Source organism: Ovis canadensis, chromosome 2 (genome assembly GCF_042477335.2).
Source record: "Ovis canadensis isolate MfBH-ARS-UI-01 breed Bighorn chromosome 2, ARS-UI_OviCan_v2, whole genome shotgun sequence".
NCBI classification, from domain to species: domain Eukaryota; kingdom Metazoa; phylum Chordata; class Mammalia; order Artiodactyla; family Bovidae; genus Ovis; species Ovis canadensis.
The window spans coordinates 148,524,217-148,543,887 of NC_091246.1; the positions used below are offsets into that span (position 1 = coordinate 148,524,217).

At 35.7% G+C, this 19,671-nt stretch overlaps 1 protein-coding gene across 1 annotated transcript in view; it reads left to right on the forward strand.

The window, feature by feature from the left end:
* SCN7A (sodium voltage-gated channel alpha subunit 7) overlaps positions 1–19,671 on the forward strand; it is an 84,678-nt gene that overhangs the window by 49,840 nt on the left and 15,167 nt on the right. Inside the window, exons 11-18 of the mRNA XM_069574299.1 lie at positions 1,226–1,322; positions 2,010–2,254; positions 3,557–3,730; positions 5,249–5,605; positions 9,671–10,111; positions 12,891–12,993; positions 16,157–16,311; positions 18,598–18,771. Of these exons, the coding sequence (XP_069430400.1) occupies positions 1,226–1,322; positions 2,010–2,254; positions 3,557–3,730; positions 5,249–5,605; positions 9,671–10,111; positions 12,891–12,993; positions 16,157–16,311; positions 18,598–18,771 (1,746 nt within the window). The remainder of the gene's footprint in view (positions 1–1,225; positions 1,323–2,009; positions 2,255–3,556; positions 3,731–5,248; positions 5,606–9,670; positions 10,112–12,890; positions 12,994–16,156; positions 16,312–18,597; positions 18,772–19,671) is intronic.

Genomic DNA, 19,671 nt, shown 5'->3' on the forward strand with positions numbered 1-19,671 from the left:
TATTCTTCGTGTGTGCCGAATGTAAAAATCGTTGGGAGTTCTATGGTGCAATATCATCTACCCCTTGTCAGTTACTTACAGTTTACATTCAAAAACAAAATTTACTCATGATCGCTAGAAACCGCTGGGGCCATACTTGTGATAATCATGGATGTGTAGAACTTGTAACACCTACATCAAAACCTTAGAGTTTTGAGTGCCTTTCCAATGCAAGGGTTCTTTTAAGCTTTGTAACTGTACCAGCCAAACAGGATGTCTTAAAACCATTATACAAGAGACAAGAGGGACAGAAAGAAATTATTTCCTTTTGGGATTATTATGTGTGTTCTAATCAGACCCATCCTTTAAAATTCATTCTGTTACCTGATATTACATATTTTATCATCTCAATACAAATAATTTGATTTAATCAAAAGAGTTTATGAAGTCATAGCTAACATATCTTCAAGTATAAAAATATAAGGTGTTAGAGAAATGTAACATGTTAATATTCAGTAGCATATCTGCCAACTGGATGTTCCATAATAGTTCTAAACTGGACATTGAATTCTTTGTCAAATATGGGTAATAGCACTAACATTCTCTAGTTTACTCCTTTTATAGTTGACCTCATAGTATAACGTGATTTAGTTGACTTACAAGAAATGCAGATGTATTTTCCAAATAACCCTAAGTCAGTTTAATAGTACGTATAGTGGGGCTTCCCTGAAAGTCTAGTGGTTAGGACACTTGCTTCCACTGCAAGTGCAATGCTTTGATCCCTGGTTGGGGTACTAAGATCTCTCATGCCACACAGCCAAAAAAAAAAAAAAAAAAAAAAGTACCTATAGTGTAAAAAGTGGCAAATTATGGAACCCAGAAAGGTTTTTGGAAGTAAGAATCGGCATTTTTAAGGTTGTAAACTGGGTATCTAATCCCAGTTTGGGTCTTAACTATAGTGTGTCAGCTGTTATAGGGTTACTTTCGTCATTTATTTTTGTTGCAATTATGGCTTTTTACAGTTTAATTCGAATTTAACTCTATTTAATGTGGTGCTTTAACACGTTTTACGCCGTGTTCCTGTTAGCTCGGGTTAATCGTATGACCGCGGTGGCTGGCACGAGATTTACCAACCCTAGTCAATATGGCTTAGTCAAACTTTCGTTTATAGCTTAATTCTTATAACTATAGTCTTGAATCTGCAAAGGGGAGAAGCCAGAATTAGACTCATCAAATTTCTTTTTAGACCAAGACCATACAATTAGAAATGAAGAAAAGATCATCACCTTCTATGATTACTTCTTTGGATGCGCTGGATGATGCTACTGTCAGCCATAAAGAAGGTAAAGTAAAAAATATTTAGACTTGATGAAAGGTATCATTCGTATAACTCACTTTTAAGAAATCCTCCAGTTTCTTCAGAATTTTAGTTGATAATAACTAAAATTTAAGGAAGAACATGAGACTATTAAGGTTAACTGTACTTTAAAATTTCATAAGCATAATGTTTTAAACACTGGAAAAGGCCACCAAAAACTGCCAAGGAATTTTCTTTAACACTGAAAATGACATGAGCATTTTAACTAAAAATACAGGTTGGAGTATATAACATTAGCATATTAAGGCTCTTTTTATACTTGTCTCTACATTTAATATATATATATAACCAGTAATCATTATTATAGACAATATTTAAAGACATTATTTTGTAAAGCATATAAGTCTAAAATTATAAACATAGTATTCTCAGTTATATTCCATATTAGTTTTTCTTGAGAAGTACTCCTGTATTTTAATTCTGGTACATAATTTTTTCATTTTCATTTGTCTAACTCAACAAGCATGAGCAAAATAGAGGAAATTTACTTTGCTCTGATTTTCATTAATTCAAAATATTTCTGTTTGCTATTTCAAAATCAAAAGTCTAGGTTATAACCTCCCTTTGCATGCAAAAGTAAAATTTTTCTACTAATTAGATGCTTAATGCTTAAATAAACAATTAACTCATGTATAATTTTCTGTTCTTTCAGTTTCAGAGCTTAAAAAATCCAGGCAGAGATGCCCATTTTGTTGGTATAGATTTGCTAAAACTTTCTTGATCTGGGATTGTTCTCCCTGTTGGTTAAAATTGAAAGAGTTTGTTTACAGGATTATAATGGACCCATTTACCGATCTTTTCCTTACCATATGCATAATTCTAAACATAAATTTTTTGGCCTTGGAACACTATCCAATGAGTCTGGAAACCAGCAATATTCTCAGCATTGGAAACATGGTAAGGCTCTCATTGTAAGCTATTTTCTCCTACAATTTCAACTGTTCTTTAGTCACCATTATCCTCAGTATTTTACTTTATAACTCCAAAATGCTGCAAATATATTGTATGAGTATTAAATGAACTATTGTTTTCATGCTTTCTTACCTCTCCAAGCCCTCCTTTGTAAATGTTCTTATCTTTGAATAGATTTCTAGCTAGAGTCTGTTTAAATTTAAGATATCTAGCTAGCTGCAATGCAGTCAAGTTAAATAGAAATTATTTATTTCCTCTCCCATCTCAAATATCCCCTGTCTTAATATGGTAGCCCCTAGATCACAAGGGCAGAGGTGAAATAACAGAGTGAATAACAGGGAATAACAAGTTCTTCACTGGCACTTGAATTTTGAATCCTGTTACAACTGAACCTACCTTAGACTGGAGCTTATCTTTATGGCAAGGTATTTTTGAAATTCACCCATTTTTTTTTCCATGTAAAAAAAGGCAAAATAAATAGATTTCCATGAGTTAAAAAAGCAAGTCATATTCAATCAATTTTGTTCAATCTATATTGTTCAATTTTGTTTGCTTTTATTGCTGTTGTTTAGTTGCTTGTAACTAAACAACAGGAATAGTAAGCTTTTCTGGTGGCTCAGATGGTAAAGAAACCGCCTGCAATGCTGCAGACCTGGGTTTAAATCCCCTGGAAAAGGACAGAGCAACCCACTGCAGTATTCTTGCCTGGAGAATCCCTATGGACAGAGGAGCCTGGCGGCTTACAGTCCATGGGGTTGCAAAGAGTCAGACACAGTGAGTGACTAAACACAGCATAGCACAGTTGCTTGATATTAATACTGTCAGTTGTTACCAACTTTGAACTATATATTTATTTGCTACCAAAACAATAATTTAGTTATTTCTGCCAGTATAGTTTTCAAATGACAGTTTTCATAGGTTTACCTTTTGTTAGATCATGTATATTTTAAAATTTTTATTTTATATTTTTTTAAATTAAATGTCTTAATATGTACTCTTTATCCCCAAAGGAACTATTCAAAATGAAAAGATTTTCACTCTCAAATATTCTTTTGTTTTCTTCCAAGGTGGCTTTTATTAAGGTAATTGAAGATTTCATATACAATGTTTGACATTAGATTGTCAAACAAAATGTATGAATCCATCCCTGTGATGCAGACTCCAAAACTAATCATATTTTGACAGAGAAAATATGAAGAAAGTGACAGTGAAAATTTATTCTGTGTATGAGGGTTCTGATAGAGCTATTGGAATCATATTCTTATCCCTCTGTTTTGTTTTATTTAGGTGTTTATAGGAATTTTCACAACAGAAATGATTTTTAAAATAATTGCCATGCATCCATATGGATATTTCCAAGTAGGCTGGAACATTTATGATAGCCTAATTGTGTTCCATGGTTTAGCAGAACTTTATCTAACAAATTTTCATGGACTGGCTATTTTACGATCATTCAGGGTGGTAAGTAGAATACGGGACCTAAATTTTATTTTATAAAAATTCATTTCAGTTTTCTCAGACATAAAGTGGGAAGAACAGTAATACCTATCCTGTTGGTATGTTGGAACTATTAAATGAAATAATTCATATATAACAAGCTTAGAAAGTAACCCAGAAAAGAGTAAGTAGTCTCTAATGCTGTTTGGCCCAGGCATTAAAAGAAATAAGCCATATATACAGTGAATTTGAGATATAGTTCTATAAAGCAGGGTCAGGATTACTGGGTCAGTTTTAAGAAGCAGGGTAATACAGAGTCCCAAAAGCTGAATGCCAATGTGTAACTAAAGAATTAGAATCAGGTGAGTATATCTAAATGTAGATTGGAAAATTTTGTAAAAGAGGGACTGTCAGGCTAATAGAATGCTGCTATGAAGATTATTGGAGAAGGCAATGACAACCCACTCCAGTACTCTTGCCTGGAAAATCCCATGGACAAAGGAGCCTGGTAGGCTGCAGTCCATGGGGTCGCTAAGAGTCGGACACGACTGAAGTGACTTAGCAGCAGCAGTAGCAATCTTATCCAAATAATTCTTCAGAACCCTGTCTTTATCCATAGGCTTATCTAATGAGTAAGGGGAAAATATAAAAGTTGTATTTATTGAATTTATAAATGAAGCAAGACTGGGAAATACGGGCAATATAATAAAAGATTGTATCAAAATATCTGAAAGACTAGTAACAGACTGAACCTAAGATGATTAAGTTTTACATAGATAAGTGTTAAGTCCTAACCCTTGAGTCCCAAAAGCCAACTACATACCAGAAAAAGTTGGGGAAGGTGTAGCACATACAAAAACAACATGTGGATTTTAAATGACTCAAATATTCAAGTGATTTTGTGCCATGTGAATAAAAATTTTTTAATCTAGTGATTAAGTGAAATATTTAGACTAAACGTAGAATGTTTCATTTGGTCTCTCATGTTGATTTTAAAGGTAAATACACAATAGTATTCTTGCCTGGAAAATCCCATGGACAGGAGGAGTCCATGGGGTCACAAAGAGTCAGACCCAGCTGAAGTGACTTAGCGCTCATGCATACAGCAGAGCTATCAGTGGACTTCAGCGGACCCTGGAGACTTTTCCAACATCATCTATATGTTGAAATGTGGGAGAATATTCAATATATTTTGGAAAAAGAAAATAAAGAATGGATACTTGCTTTACCAGATATTAAAACAAAATGAGAGTAATTATAATAGTATTATATTGAAAAAAATGGGAATTGACAGATCAATAGAAAATATACTTCAATTTAGTGTAAAAAACTATAGAATATTAAGTGTATTAAAAATTGTATATACACTGAATTTTCAGTGCTTAGTATTAATAATGCTCAAAAGTGAATATTACATTAGAGACTACACACGTTTATGTGTATAATCCTAATAAAAATTTTAAATGTACATTGTAATTAATAGTGACTAGAGTTTTTGTCTTTTTCTTCCTTATTTTTGTTGTTTTTACATTGCTCTATCAGTTACGAATTTTTAGATTGGGAAGATACTGGCCAACATTTAAGATTCTGATGCTGACTCTGTGTAACTCAGTTGTGGCCCTGAAAGACTTGGTCCTGCTGTTGTTCACGTTTATGTTCTTTTCTGCTGTGGTTGGCCTCAACCTGTATGGTTCAAATTACAAACAGTATGTCTGCAACATAAATGAAGACTGTCAGCTTCCGCACTGGCACATGTGTGATTTCTTCCATTCCTTCCTGAATGTCTTCCGGATTCTCTGTGGAGAGTGGATAGAGACTTTATGGGATTGCTTTAAGGTAGCAGGCCAATTCAGTTGTATTCCTTTTTACATGATGGTGATTTTAATTGGAAAATTATTGGTAAGTAATCCATGCTTTAAAACTTTCCTTGGAAACCTTATGTATTGTAGTCTGGCATTTTCATCATGTAGACTTATGGAAGCCCGTGGTCTACATCCGTGCTGTCTGATGTGGAGGCCTTTAGCCACATGTGGCCATTAATCAGGGAAAATATGAGCAGTCCACTTTGAGATATGTTATAAGTGTAAAATACCCACTGAATTTGAAGTCTTCAGTTCAGTTCAGTTCAGTTGCTCAGTCGTGTTTTGCGACCCCATGAACTGCACCACGCCAGGCCTCCCTGTCCATCACCAATTCCCGGAGTCAACCCAAACCCATGTCCATTGTGTTGGTGATGTCATCCAACCATCTCATCCTCTGTTGTCCCCCTCACCTCCTGCCCTCCCCCCAAAAATAATGTAAATGATTTCATTAATAATTCTTAGATTGAAAGTGCTTCCTAGGTGGCACTAGTGGTAAAGAATCCACTTGCCAGTGTGGGAGACACAAGAGATGCAGGTTCAATCCCTGGGTTGGAAGATGCCCTGGAGAAGGAAATGGCACCCCACTCCAATATTCTTGCCTGGAAAATCCCATGGACAGAGGAGTCTGGTGAACTATGGTCCATGGCGCCATCAGGAGTTGGACATGACTGAAGTGAAAACATTTTAATTATATTTTTATACATTTAGTTGAATAAAATGTATTAGTTAAGCTAATTTCACCTGTTTTTGTTTATACTTTTAATGTGGCTGCTGGAAAATTGCATACATGATGTTCATCATATTTTCATTGGTTATAACCTGCTACTCAAAGTAGCTTTATTTTTATGTGGGAGACAGTTATTAATGTAGACTCTCAGACCCCATTCCAGACCTGTGAAAGTGGAATCTACATTTTAACAATATCCCTAAGTGATTTGTGTACACATTAAATTTTAAGAAGCACTTAAATGTAGCACTGGTTGTCAAATTTGACTGCATGTTGGAGTTACTTGGAGAACTAATAAAAATAAACTAATGTCTTGGATTCATTCCCAGAGATTCCGATTTTATTGTTATGTGGCTATAGCTTAGTCATCAGGATTTTTTAAAAAATCCTCATTTGATTAAATTGTGCAGCAAATTTTGAAAACCACTGATCTTTGAAACTATCATACATTAACTAAGAGGAAACACTTTCACTCCTAAATTTCCAGTAATTGGAGTGATTACATTAATTGAAGTATCTTATACATCTTGTAGGGCTTCCCTTGTGGCTCAGCAGGTAAGGAATCTGCCTGCAATGCAGGAGACCTGGGTTTGATCTCTGGGTTGGGAAGATCCCCTGGAGATGGGAAAGGCTACCCATTCCAATATTCTGGCCTGGACAATTCCATGGACTGTGTAGTCCGTGAGGTCGCAAAGAGTCAGACACAACTGAACAACTTTCACTTTCACTTTCTTAATTCTTCTCAGGAAAAAAAAATGGCTTATAAGATATATTTGTTCTTATTGAAAAAAAGAGGCTCAATATTTACTTTTCACTCCTAAGTCACAGAGATCAAGTGGATCTCCTAAAAGATGGGAACAAAAAAAATCACAGGGTAAAATCCATTGTATCAGTGCATTTCTCACTGCTTTTATTTACCCTGGATATACGCCTGTCCTAAGTACATACTGACACTGTGTTTAATTGCTCATGTACTTGTCTATCTTCCTTATTAAGCTAGAACTTCCATGAAGGAAGGGATCACAAGTTCCAAAAAGTAGTTGCATTTTACAGTGTTATACAGTTCTTTCTTTACATCACAGCATTTTCAACTTAATTTTCAGTCTTTTAACACTCACTGCATATGTATAAATGTGCGATAGGGAGTGTGTTTACATGTCTAAAATATAAGAAATGTTAGATTGTAAGCTCTTAAAAATACAGTTGTATTATAATTTTTCCTCTCCAAATCCTGACATAGAAATCTTTCATTCATCCATAATTAATTGATTTTTCAACAAATATTTCATACTTTATCATGTACTTTGTGCTTTGCGTTGTTTTCCTGGTGACTCAGACAGTAAAGCATCTGCTCCCAATGCGGGAGGCCCGGGTTTAATCCCCTGGTCGGGAAGATCCCCTGGAGAAGGAAATGGCAACCCACTCCTGTACTCTTGCCTAGAAAATTCCATAGATGGAGAAGCCTGGTGGGCTACGGTCCAGGGGGTCACAAAGAGTCGGACACAACTGAGTGACTTCACTTCAGTTATCTACTGAAGAGAAAAAATGGTTCTAACTCATGTGAAGCTTATAGTCATGAAATTCTTACTTAACACCCTTTTCTTTTTTCTCCCTGTGAACAATACTTAACCAAACAAAGGAAAAAGAAACAACCAACAACCTGAAATTATGCTTGTTCTTGCTCTTCGTCCTTTGAGAATGATAGAGATGTTATAAGGTAGTTTCTACAAGGCCCATGGAGCCCCTGCCCAGATTCTGTGTAAATGAACCTTGATAGGAAAATGGGACACTAGTGGAAGAACAGTCAAGCTCGTCTGTAGGTGTGGTTTCTCAGTCGCCCAGTCGTGTCAGACTCTGCAATCTCGTGGACTGCAGCGTGCCAGGCCTCCCTGTCCCTCACCATCTCCTAAAGTTTGCCTTGGTTCACGTCCATTGCATTGGTGATGCCATACTGACATTCAGTCATTGTCTTTTCAGCTTTCAGTTTTTCAGCCATTGAGATTCTGTCATTGTAGGTTATAGAAAATCTATGTTAGTTGTTCAAGAGATCTTACCTGTAAGAAATTTCCAATGATGAGCCAAATGTCAAACCCTCCATTTTATTTTATACACCAAACTATGGTTGCAGTTAAGATAATTTATTTTATGACTTTATTATCTGCAAAAGTATTTTTATTTTTCCTCAAGTGAGTCTTATTTGAGCTTTCTATATTCCTAAGAGATAAAAAGATTTCATTATTGAGACTTAAAGGTAATCCATTAGAATTGAACACAATTTGGTGGGTACATCCTAATATTTTAGATGTATATGCGCATGAGAAACTTAGCAATTATCAGTGTTTGAGAATGTGTCTCTTCAGATAGATCCAAAATTCTGTAAGATATTTTAACAAATGAATGTTGCAGATCTTCATATACTTATTTATTTTATGTACACATAAATTGTCAGTGTAAGAATTTCTACTGTATTTTCCCTTTAAAAATAATATGTAAAGCATAAAGTAATTTAAATTTCCAAAAGCTCAAATATTTGAAGAGAAGAGAGAAAACTTCCAGAATGGATACAATGCCTAAATTATTACTTTAAAAGAATAATCAGTGTATCTCTAATTATCTCTAATCTTATAATCTAAAATTGTAATTTATACTCTACAAAAAGAAACAAAATAAAAATCTAATTCTCTGGAAATTGGACATGGCTTGATCTTATTTCTCAGTGATAGTAAAGGTTGAAATACACACTATCTTTGAATTCAAAATAATTTGCAAATATTAGGACTGATCCTTCCATTACTCATTTCTTTCTTATTTGACCGAATTTATTACCACAGAAAATCAACTAACCTACCCAAACCCTGTGCTTGCACATCACAAGGAAATTAGATGTGAGCTTCAAAACTAGGGATAGCTCTCCCCGCAGGAAAGTCTCATGAATTTGCAGAACCCGTGAAGATGTCATTACATATCTTTCTGAGTTAGGTGGACGTGAATTCAGCCACATGGAGTAGCAATTGATTTTCTCACCTTGGGAGACTCTGCCTGGCTTAGTAGAAAAGAAAACAAACTGGAGTATGATAGACTTAAGTTCAACCTCTGTGATCTTTGATACTTGGCATCTGCAAGCTTTGAGGTTTTCATCTGTAAAGGAGAAACAAATGGTATTTCATAGAACATTGTAACCTTCTGGCTATCCAAATTCCTAACACACCAACTGATCCTCTGTAGATGAGTAAGAACTGAATAGTCTAAAGAGCATCATAGTGTGTATGCTGTTTTCAGATTGCAGGCCAGCTTTTTAAAAATATTTGTTGTTGTTGTTGTTTGAAAGAAAATGAAAAATGATATGCATTTAGCTTCATTTACTTCCTCATTCAGATACTTTACCTGTTTCTGGCGTTGATCATCTCATTTAGTTCATACAAGCCTGCAACAACTGATGAAGAAAATGATGAAGCAAAAAATCTCCAGCGTGCAATGGCAAGAATTAAAAAAGGAATAAATTATGTGCTTTCTAAAATATTATGCAAAAAACAAAATGTTCTAAAGGAAACAATGGACAATATAAGTGATGTCTATGTTAAAGAGAATATTTCTGACCATACTCTTTCTGAATTGAGCAACACCCAAGATTTCCTCAAGGATAAGGAAAAAAGCAGCGGCACAGAGAAAAACACAATGACAGAAAATGAGAGTCGGTCACTAATCCCCAGTCCCAGTGTCTCAGAAACTGTACCGATTGCTTCAGAAGAATCTGATATAGAAAATCCTGACAATAAGGAGATTCAGAGCAAGTCAGGTGATGGAAGCAGCAAAGAGGTAAGTTGTTTTGACATTATGGTTGCGTACTGTTGATTGATGGCACTGTTGACAAGTGAAGCAATGCTGAAGTTCCAAAGTTAGATTATTATCCATTCATTTCTAGCTGCAGCACTTCTTCTCCTGATTTTCTGCTCCTTATCCAGTGTCTTAAACTTCCTAAGTTTCTTCATCTCTGAATGAGGATAAAATTGTGTCTCATTCTCAGAAGAGATAGAATGATTAAGAAAAATAGTTCAATAGTGCGTAGAATAATGTCTAAAGTATGGAAGCACTTGGCAAACATTAGATAACATAATTATAACATCTTCAGTTAATGGGGTGATAAAAAGCATATTGAAGAAACATAGATTTTTATAATTAATGCGTACTACTGGAGAAGTCACTAAACTCTCCTAGGCTTTATCATCTTTAAAATATAAGATGGGACTAGAAGAGTGCTAAGATACAGATACTTTCCTGCTTGCTAAAATTTTAAGATTCTTGTCAGTTTATTTCTGCAACATATATTATAACATAATTAGTCTAACATAATTGAGTTGGACTAAAAGACCAAAGGGTAAAAGAAACATTGGTTGCAAATGTAAACAATTTGTTGTTGTTGTTTAGACACTAATTCTTGTCAGACTCCTTTGTGGCCTCATGGACTGTAACACACCAGTCTCTGTCTATGGGATTTTCCAGGCAAGAATACTGGAGTGGGTTGCCATTTCCTTCTCCAGGGGATCTTCCTGACTCAGGGATCGAACCCACGTCTTCTGCATTGTAGGCAGATTCTTTACTGCTGAGCCACTAGGGAACCAAAAGAAAGAAAGAAAGAAAAAAAAAGGATCACCTTTAAAGAAGGGCAGATACTGCCTTTTACTTAGCTTTAAAAGTAAAAATAAAAATTAAACAAACAAACAAACAAACAAAAATGTATACCTTACTGAATCCAGTCTTACTGTCTTCATTTGCAAGTAGCGCAATGTCTTAGTAGGAGGTACCATTTAATCTGCAGCGATCACATCTGCAGTGTGAGCCACTTCCATTGAACTTCACTAAAGAAATTTTTTTATTTCACTCACCAAGGGCAGGGAAGATAATGTCTTTTTCCAGATCCTCAAAGTCTCTGGCACCATCTTATCTCCCAGACCTCTTCTGGCTTATCAGCTGCTCTCTGTAATAACTTATCAAATTGCCCTTCTAACAGGAATTAAGTTTCAATTATCTAGAGCCCTTCTAGTTTCTGGTAAAGGCATCTTTGTTTCAGAGAAACACTTTCACTCCTTATCATACCCAATCTTGTCAGGTCGATTTTCCTTTAATTAATACCATTATTAGGAAATGAAAAACATTCTTCTCTTGCACACTGATTTTATTTAAACTATAACATTATAAGGCTTGTGCTACCATACGTTTGTGGGTAAAATTGCTATTTATTGCAACACATTGTGTGGAAATGTTCTGAAAAACTTCTTGTCAATCTCATTAGAAAGTCTGAGATACGAAGATATATAAGAAAGATGGAACTTAATATAACTGTAGATGTTGAAGTTTTAGAAGTTACTTAAGATGCATAATTATTTGGTCCTTTTGATTGGTTAACTACTCAAAGAAGATTTTATCATTTAGATATTTCATTATATATTTAATTAATCACTTTCCAGATTATGTAGTCCAAGAGTATTTAGGATGTTGATCTAAAAAAGCAAAGAATAAGATATAAAAATTACAAGTGGTATGATCATTCAGAGATTCATGTTCTTGTTTCTTTGGTATTTGAACTTTTATCTTTTAGTACAAATATATAATTATATGAACTTCATAAAAATAACAAACTTAAATCAGATTTTGAAACTTATTTTTTTTCATAATGTAGCCATATATATGTCACTAAATAATCTTTTACTAAAATGATTTATAATTTTGAATTTTGATTTATTTATAAATTTAAAATAATAAATACAGGGTTTTGAGAAAATCATATCAAATAATTTATGTGCGAGGGTTTTAAATACTCTAATGAATCATTTAAATATATAATGTATGATTTTCAATTATTGTATGCTTGAATATTACATAATATTAATTTATTGTCTACTCCCAAATCAATGCATTGCTATACCTTATTTTATCAATAATAAAGAGAATACAAAGGGAAATCAAATAAAGTTTTAAACGATTTGTTTGTGTAAAAGTAATATCCTGCTGACTATTTTATGTTTTTAATAAACCAGTATAATGTCTTAAAATTGACAATATATGGCTTAAAGCAAACAAAAGTTGCTAATTTTATTTCCTTGACATTTATTGCACAAAAGACAGAGGTAGAACAAAATATTTGTAATTTTTTTATATTTTAGCTAGATTTTTCAGAATTTGGGATAGCCTATACATCTTTTAGAACAGTGTTATTCACTATATGTTCATTTTAATGTGAAAATTATTTTATCTTATTTTTAAAGTATCTTTAAACATTTTGACTCCCAGAGATATGTATACATTTAAAATTTATTTTTAATTTAGTTTTTACTTTTTTCCATGCCACATGGCATGTGGGATCTTAATTCCCTGACCAGGGATCGAACCCTGCACCCTGCCTTGAAGCTCAGAGTCTTAACCACCAGGGAAGTCTCTGTATGCATTTTAATATCAATCATGAAATTGGCATACAGTCTTTTACTTTGACAGTAATTTTTCTGTACATAATTTTTTTTTCTGAAAATGAAATAAACTTTAGCTATAGTGAGTAAATGAAGCTTTAATGGCAACTTTCTTGGTGGGACTTACTTTTCAGAAAGTAAAGCAGTCGAGCTCATCTGAATGTAGTACAGTTGATATTGTTCTTTCTGAAGAAGAAATGGTCTATGAACGTGAAAAGCCAAAGCATCTTAGAAATGGTAAGAAAAACATAAATTATTTTAATCATTATGTTAACATTAACTGTGGTGTTGGAGAAGACTCTTGAGAGTCCCTTGGACTGCAAGGAGATCCAACCAGTCCATTCTGAAGGAGATCAGCCCTGGGATTTCTTTGGAAAGAATGATGCTAAAGCTGAAGCTCCAGTACTTTGGCCACCTCATGTGAAGAGTTGACTCATTGGAAAAGACTCTGATGCTGGGAGGGATTGGGGGCAGGAGGAGAAGGGGACGACAGAGGATGAGATGGCTGGATGGCATCACTGACTCGATGGACGTGAGTCTGAGTGAAGTCCGGGAGTTGGTGATGGACAGGGAGGCCTGGTGTGCTGCGATTCATGGGGTCACAAAGAGTCGGACACGACTGAGCGACTGAACTGAACTGAACTGAAGCTAAATTTCTCTTAACCTAAATAATACTATTGAATACACTTTTAATTTTAAAGAGTTTATTAATTTGACTAAGGAATACACACACGCAAATGTGTCTGTGCACATGCACTCATGCTCAGATATATCCTGGTAGAAACTTACAATAAAAGTCAAAGAAAAAGTCAATGCTTGGAATGGAAGAAAGGGCCTGCTTACTAGCGGGTCTCATGAAGAGGTTAAAAGTTTTAGTTCTGAAATCAGAATACTGAGTTCAGATCCCAGCCCACCACTTATTAGCTTTTACTTACCCTCCTCTGACTCATTTCCTAATACGTAAAATGAGGATAAGAATAAGACTTACTTCATGCGATTAATAGAAAGATTAAATTAGTGTGTGTGTGTGTTCATACCTCATTGAATGGGGTCAATATTTAAAATACTCATAGGAAAACAAATGTAATAATCATTTATTTTTATAAGCTCCATGAATATTAAGAAATATATAGGGCTTCGGTCAGTTGACTAAGTTATTAAACATGTAACATGCACCTCCTAGATAGCATATTCAAAAGCAGAGACGTTACTTTGCCAACTAAGGTCCATCTAGTCAAGGCTATGGTTTTTCCTGTTGTCATGTATGGATGTGAGAGTTGGACTGTGAAGTAGGCTGAGCACCAAAGAATTGATGCTTTTGAACTGTGATGTTGGAGAAGACTCTTGAGAGTCCCTTGGACTGCAAGGAGATCCAACCAGTCCATTCTGAAGGAGGTCAGTCCTGGGATTTCTTTGGAAGAAATGATACTAAAGCTGAAACTCCAGTACTTTGGCCACCTCATGCGAAGAGTTGACTCATTGGAAAAGACTCTGATGCTGGGAGGGATTGGGGGCAGGAGGAGAAGGGAACGACAGAGGATGAGATGGCTGGATGGCATCACCGACTTGATGGACATGAGTCTGAGTGAACTCTGGGAGTTGGTGATGGATGGGGAGGCCTGGCGTGCTGCGATTCATGGTTCGCAGAGTGGGACACAACTGAGTGATTGAACTGAACTGAACATGCACCTCTCTATAATTTATTAATTTAATTTAGTTTCCTAAAGGGGCTTCTCAGGTGGCGCTGGTGGTAACTAATCCACCTGCCAGTGCAGGAGACACAAGAGATATGGGTTCAGTCCCTGAGTGGGGAAAATCCCCTGGAGTAGGAAATGGCAAATTGCTCTAGTATTCTTGCCTGGAAAATTCCATGGGCAGAGGAGACTGTTGGGCTACAGTCCATGGGGCTGCAAAGAGTTGGAGATGACTAAGCCACTGTGTATTAGTCTGTATTAGGTGTATTAGTTTCCTATCAAGACTGACAAATAACCATAGGTTCTGAATATTTAAAATCACTGAAATCATCAAAATGGCAATTCCTAAATGTTCAAATTCCTATACTCATAAATAAGAATCTGCTCTCAGTAGTCTGAGTGAACTCCGGGAGATGGTGATAGACAGGGAGGCCTGGCGTGCTGTGATTCATGGGGTCGCAAAGAGTCGGACACGACTGAGCGACTGAACTGAACTGAACTGAACTCAGTAGCCTGAGTTCTAGGACTTGTGTGATACAAGACCAGGGAGAAAACATTTCCTATATTTTTCTGACCAAGAATGTATAAATTGGCTCTAGGGAAAGTTTTAAAATGTATTGACTTTAAACTCCACCCACCTCCATGCTTCATTCTCCTATCAGTTAATCACACCCTTTTCAACCCTCAGGTTTTCCTTATGCTAACTCTCTTGACCAGAAGACAGAATTACACTCATACCCTATCCATAAAATACTCCATAATCCAAGCTTAGCTCCTTAAATAGTCTCATTCAAAATTTCTATCCCATGCCACTGAAGAACTGGGATAAACTTAATTTACTTAATTGATATTACATCTCTTAACATGCCATGAAGTATATTTAAATGAAAATGCTTGTTATGCCATGTGAATCTTCAAAGAATGACTTTTCAGGCATTATACCAAAAAAAAATCTAATAATAAGAAGATGGTATGTGTGGGTGTGTTTGTTTTGTAGGAGTGGGGGTATCTTCTATTCTCAGATTCTGTCTAATAGGGTAAGAGGATGTTCTAAGTCATCTGTGCCTTTCACAGTTTCCTTTTTTCCAGCTATGGTCCTCAGATGGTGCAGTGGTAAAGAATCCCTCTGCTAATGCAGGAGATTCAAGACATATGGGTTTGAACTCTTGGTTGGGAAGATCTCCTGGAACAGGAAATGGCAACCCACTCCAGTATTCTTGCCAGGGAAATTCCAGGTCAGAGGAGCCTGGTGTGGGCTACTGTCCATGAGATTACAAAGAATTGAACACGATTAACATATACTTACTTACTTGTTCAGTCGCTGATTTGTGCCCATGGTCGCTTTGCGACCCCATGGACTTCAGCATAACAGGTTTCCCTGTCCTTCACTATCTCCTAGAGTTTGTTCAAATTCATGTCCATTGAGTTGGTAATGCCATCCTCTGTCACCCCCTTCTCCTGCCCTCAGTCTTTCCCAGCATCAAGGTTTTTTTCCTTCCTTCCTTACTACTATGAAACTCACAAGTTTTTCTTTTTTTTTTCTCAGCAATTGCAGTGGTCACTATGGTAGGGGTATAAATCTAATGTTTATAAGTCAGAGAACATCTATATTAGATACTGTAAATAAATAATTGTTACAACATTTGAAATGTTTAACTTTTCAACGATTTCTAGATTTTTGTTCTTAATAGTTTCATTCTTGACAGTTTATGAACGAAGATCTTCATCTGCTCAAATCGGTAGAGGCCCCAAGAAAGGAAAAATCTGGCAGAACATACGGAAAACTTGCTGCAAAATAGTAGAAAACAGTTGCTTTAAGTGTTTTACTGGCCTTGTCACTCTGCTTAGCACAGGTGCTCTGGTAAGTGAGCATATATGATATTTTTATAGGAAAAATGCATCATATGTCTATTAATTCATAATGCCACCAAGCCAAATTATTTTTCCCCAGAATACTTATTATAGTACCAAATTTTATATTCTATGATTTTAGTTTTGGAAGATATACATTGCAGTTTCTTAGAAAGTCTGTATATGCCTCATTCAATATTAAATGAATAATTTCAAAATATGTGAATGATAGCAGGAAAAAGAATGTTAATAAATACCCTATTATTTTAATAAAGTTTAATAATGTGCACATATTGTGCTAGTACTTTGGTACTTGTTCCATAAGAAAAGAGAAATATTCTATATATTTTTAAGAACCTTTGAACTACAAATATATTTACTCATTGACACAACTATCTTAATTCTGGGAAATTATCTTAGGATCTTCACATGTGTTAAGTGTGTTTACAAGGCTATGCACTGAAGAACTTTTTGTAATACCAAAAAATTGAAAAGCAAAAAGAATACATATTAGGTGACTGTTTAAATACACTATGGTACAGTCATCCAGTGGGATACTATGCAGTTAGCTAGAAAATGCAAAACCTGTCTGCATGTTGATATCGCAGTTCCCCAAGATATGGTAACAAGTGAAAAAAAGAAAGAATAAAGTACACAGCATGCTACATTCTATGTAGGAAAGGAATAAAAATAAAATGTATATTGATATTTGCTTAGGTCTGATTAAAGAAGATCAGAGACTGATACACAAGAAGTAGCTAATTGTGAGCTAAATGAAACAGAGAAGATGGTGCGATGGTTGGGAACCAGACTTTGTACTGCATATATTTTTAAAGTGAACTTTATATTGACATTTAGCACACATACCGGAAAGCATACAGATCATAAGTGTACAGCATAAAGGATTTTCACCAAGTGAATTGCCTTGAGGAGAACACTCCCGGGCTCCAGAGCCACACTCTGACCTCTCATGGTTACTTCCCCATTCCGTACGGGGAGCCAGCATGTGGGCTTCCAACTGCCACATGTTGGTGTTGCCTGTTTTTTTTTAAAGATCTATTTATTTATTTAATATGGATGCACTGGCTCTTTGCTGCTGCACAAAGGCTTTCCAGTTGCTATGAGTGAGGTCTGCTCTTTGCGGAGGTGCCCGGGCTCCGCACTGTGGGAGCTTCTCTGGTTGTGGAGCACGGGCTCTAGAGCTCGGGCTCAGCAGTTGTGGCATATGGGCTTAGCTGTCCTATGGCATGCGGGATCTTCCTGGACCAGGCATCAAACTTGTGTCCCCTGTATTGGTAGGCAGATTCTTTACCACTGAGCCACCTGCAAAGTCCCTGGATTGCCTATTTTTTATAATGTTTTAATTGAAATAGAGGCTTCTGCATATCTTCTTATATTATTTTGCATTATGTACCTTTTCAGTAGGTAAATCCACTTAATAAATAGTACTTTAGAATAACTTTGGATGATATTTATAATCCGTTTTAAAGGATACTTTAGTCCATAATTGGTTCAATTGAGCCAGTTAATTCTATTATTTTATATACACTTTTATTTAGCAATAGGTTTTCAAGAATCACACCTTTCTTTATATATGATTATTTTTATCCATGTTTAATCTTTGACCTCTGTTGCACTTTGCAACAAGTCTGCCTGAGGTTATTGATAATTTATTGCCTTTTTTCAGTGCTAAAAATTACTATGAAATTAGTTTGAATGACATTATCAGACTTCGCTTCCTCCAGAGTAAAACTGAGGTTGATCTATTAAAACTGAGAAACATTAGAAAAACATTATAGTCTTATTTCATACTCATTTATTTCCGCTGGTTTATCTGACACACTTTGAGACTTTTTGTAATAGCTGTATGGATTTCTGAAAACACAAGTTTAGGGGTTTTCTTTGTTTGCTTACCTCTACTCCTTTATTCACAATGACATGTATCTGTGAGATGGCTATAAGAGATAAGAACCAGGTCAGATATGACTAAAGATTCCATCTAAGTTTGAATAACTGATTTGAGAGAGACTTTTCAGTTCACTGTTTAGAACAATTATGAGGTCAAGTTCAGACTCTATAAGCAGAGGTTCTGGAATCAATTAATGATGTCTGCTACAGGCATGGGATCAGAAAATGGATATGGATTGTGTGAATAAACTCAAACCAAGTGTACAAGCCCTTGAGACTGCAATCTATGACAGTGGTCACCATCTGGAGATGGGATTTCATTCCCCACTTTGCCAGAAGAGTTTTTAGAAATTACATATCCATTGATCTTTAAATATTTTACCTACAGGCTTTTGAAGATATATATATTGATCAGAGAAAGACTATTAAAATCTTATTAGAATATGCTGATATGATCTTCACTTACATCTTTATTCTGGAAATGCTTCTAAAGTGGATGGCATATGGTTTTAAAGCCTATTTCACTAATGGCTGGTACAAACTAGACTTCATGGTTGTTATCGTACGTATTTTAAAGAAAAATTTTAAAGGCTATTTGTTTACTCTACCTTCTTTACTCTTACTCTTTCTTTTTGATTTATGTATATCTTTCTTTTACCTTTCTCTATACATTCTCAGTCACCAATATCCCATATCTCTTTATATGTAATGTTTAGTACCCATACTTTCCATTTTAAAATTTTAACAGTTCAGCACTTAACTCCTGGATTTTTCTAATCATTACCTATAAACCTGCTGCTAAGAGAATAGGCTTATTGAACAATATTTTGAAAATATTATCATTATAAAATATTCAAATTCTATTGGCTCTACTTTTAAATCATACATTTAAAATTCACGGATGGCTCAGAGGTTAAAGCGTCTGCCTCCAATGCAGGAGACCTGGGTTCGATCCCTGGGCCGGGAAGATCCCCTGGAGAAGGAAATGGGAATCCACTCCAGTATTCTTGCCTGGAGAATCCTATGGACAGAGGAGCCTGATAGGCTACAGTCCACGGGGTCGCAAAGAGTCAGACACGACTGAGCGACTTCACCATCACCATCACCATCACCATCACCAACATAAACTTCGAGGTTCCCATATGGCCCTAGTGGTAAAGAATCTGCCTGCTGAATATAGGAAACTTAAGAGACAGGAGTTCGATGCCTGGATCAAGATGATCCCCTGGAGGAGGAAATGGCTACCCACTCCAGTATTCTTGCCTGGAGAACCCCATGGACAGAGGAGCCTGGCCGGCTACAGTCCATGGAATTGCAAAGAGTTGGATACAACTGAGCATCTGAGCTCTTTTCCATCATAAACTTCACCAGTAGCACACTGATCCAAGGTACCAGAACATGTGAATCACTACAGTAGTTCCACCACTGCACACACATATTCTGTTCTCCCCAGAACAAGAAA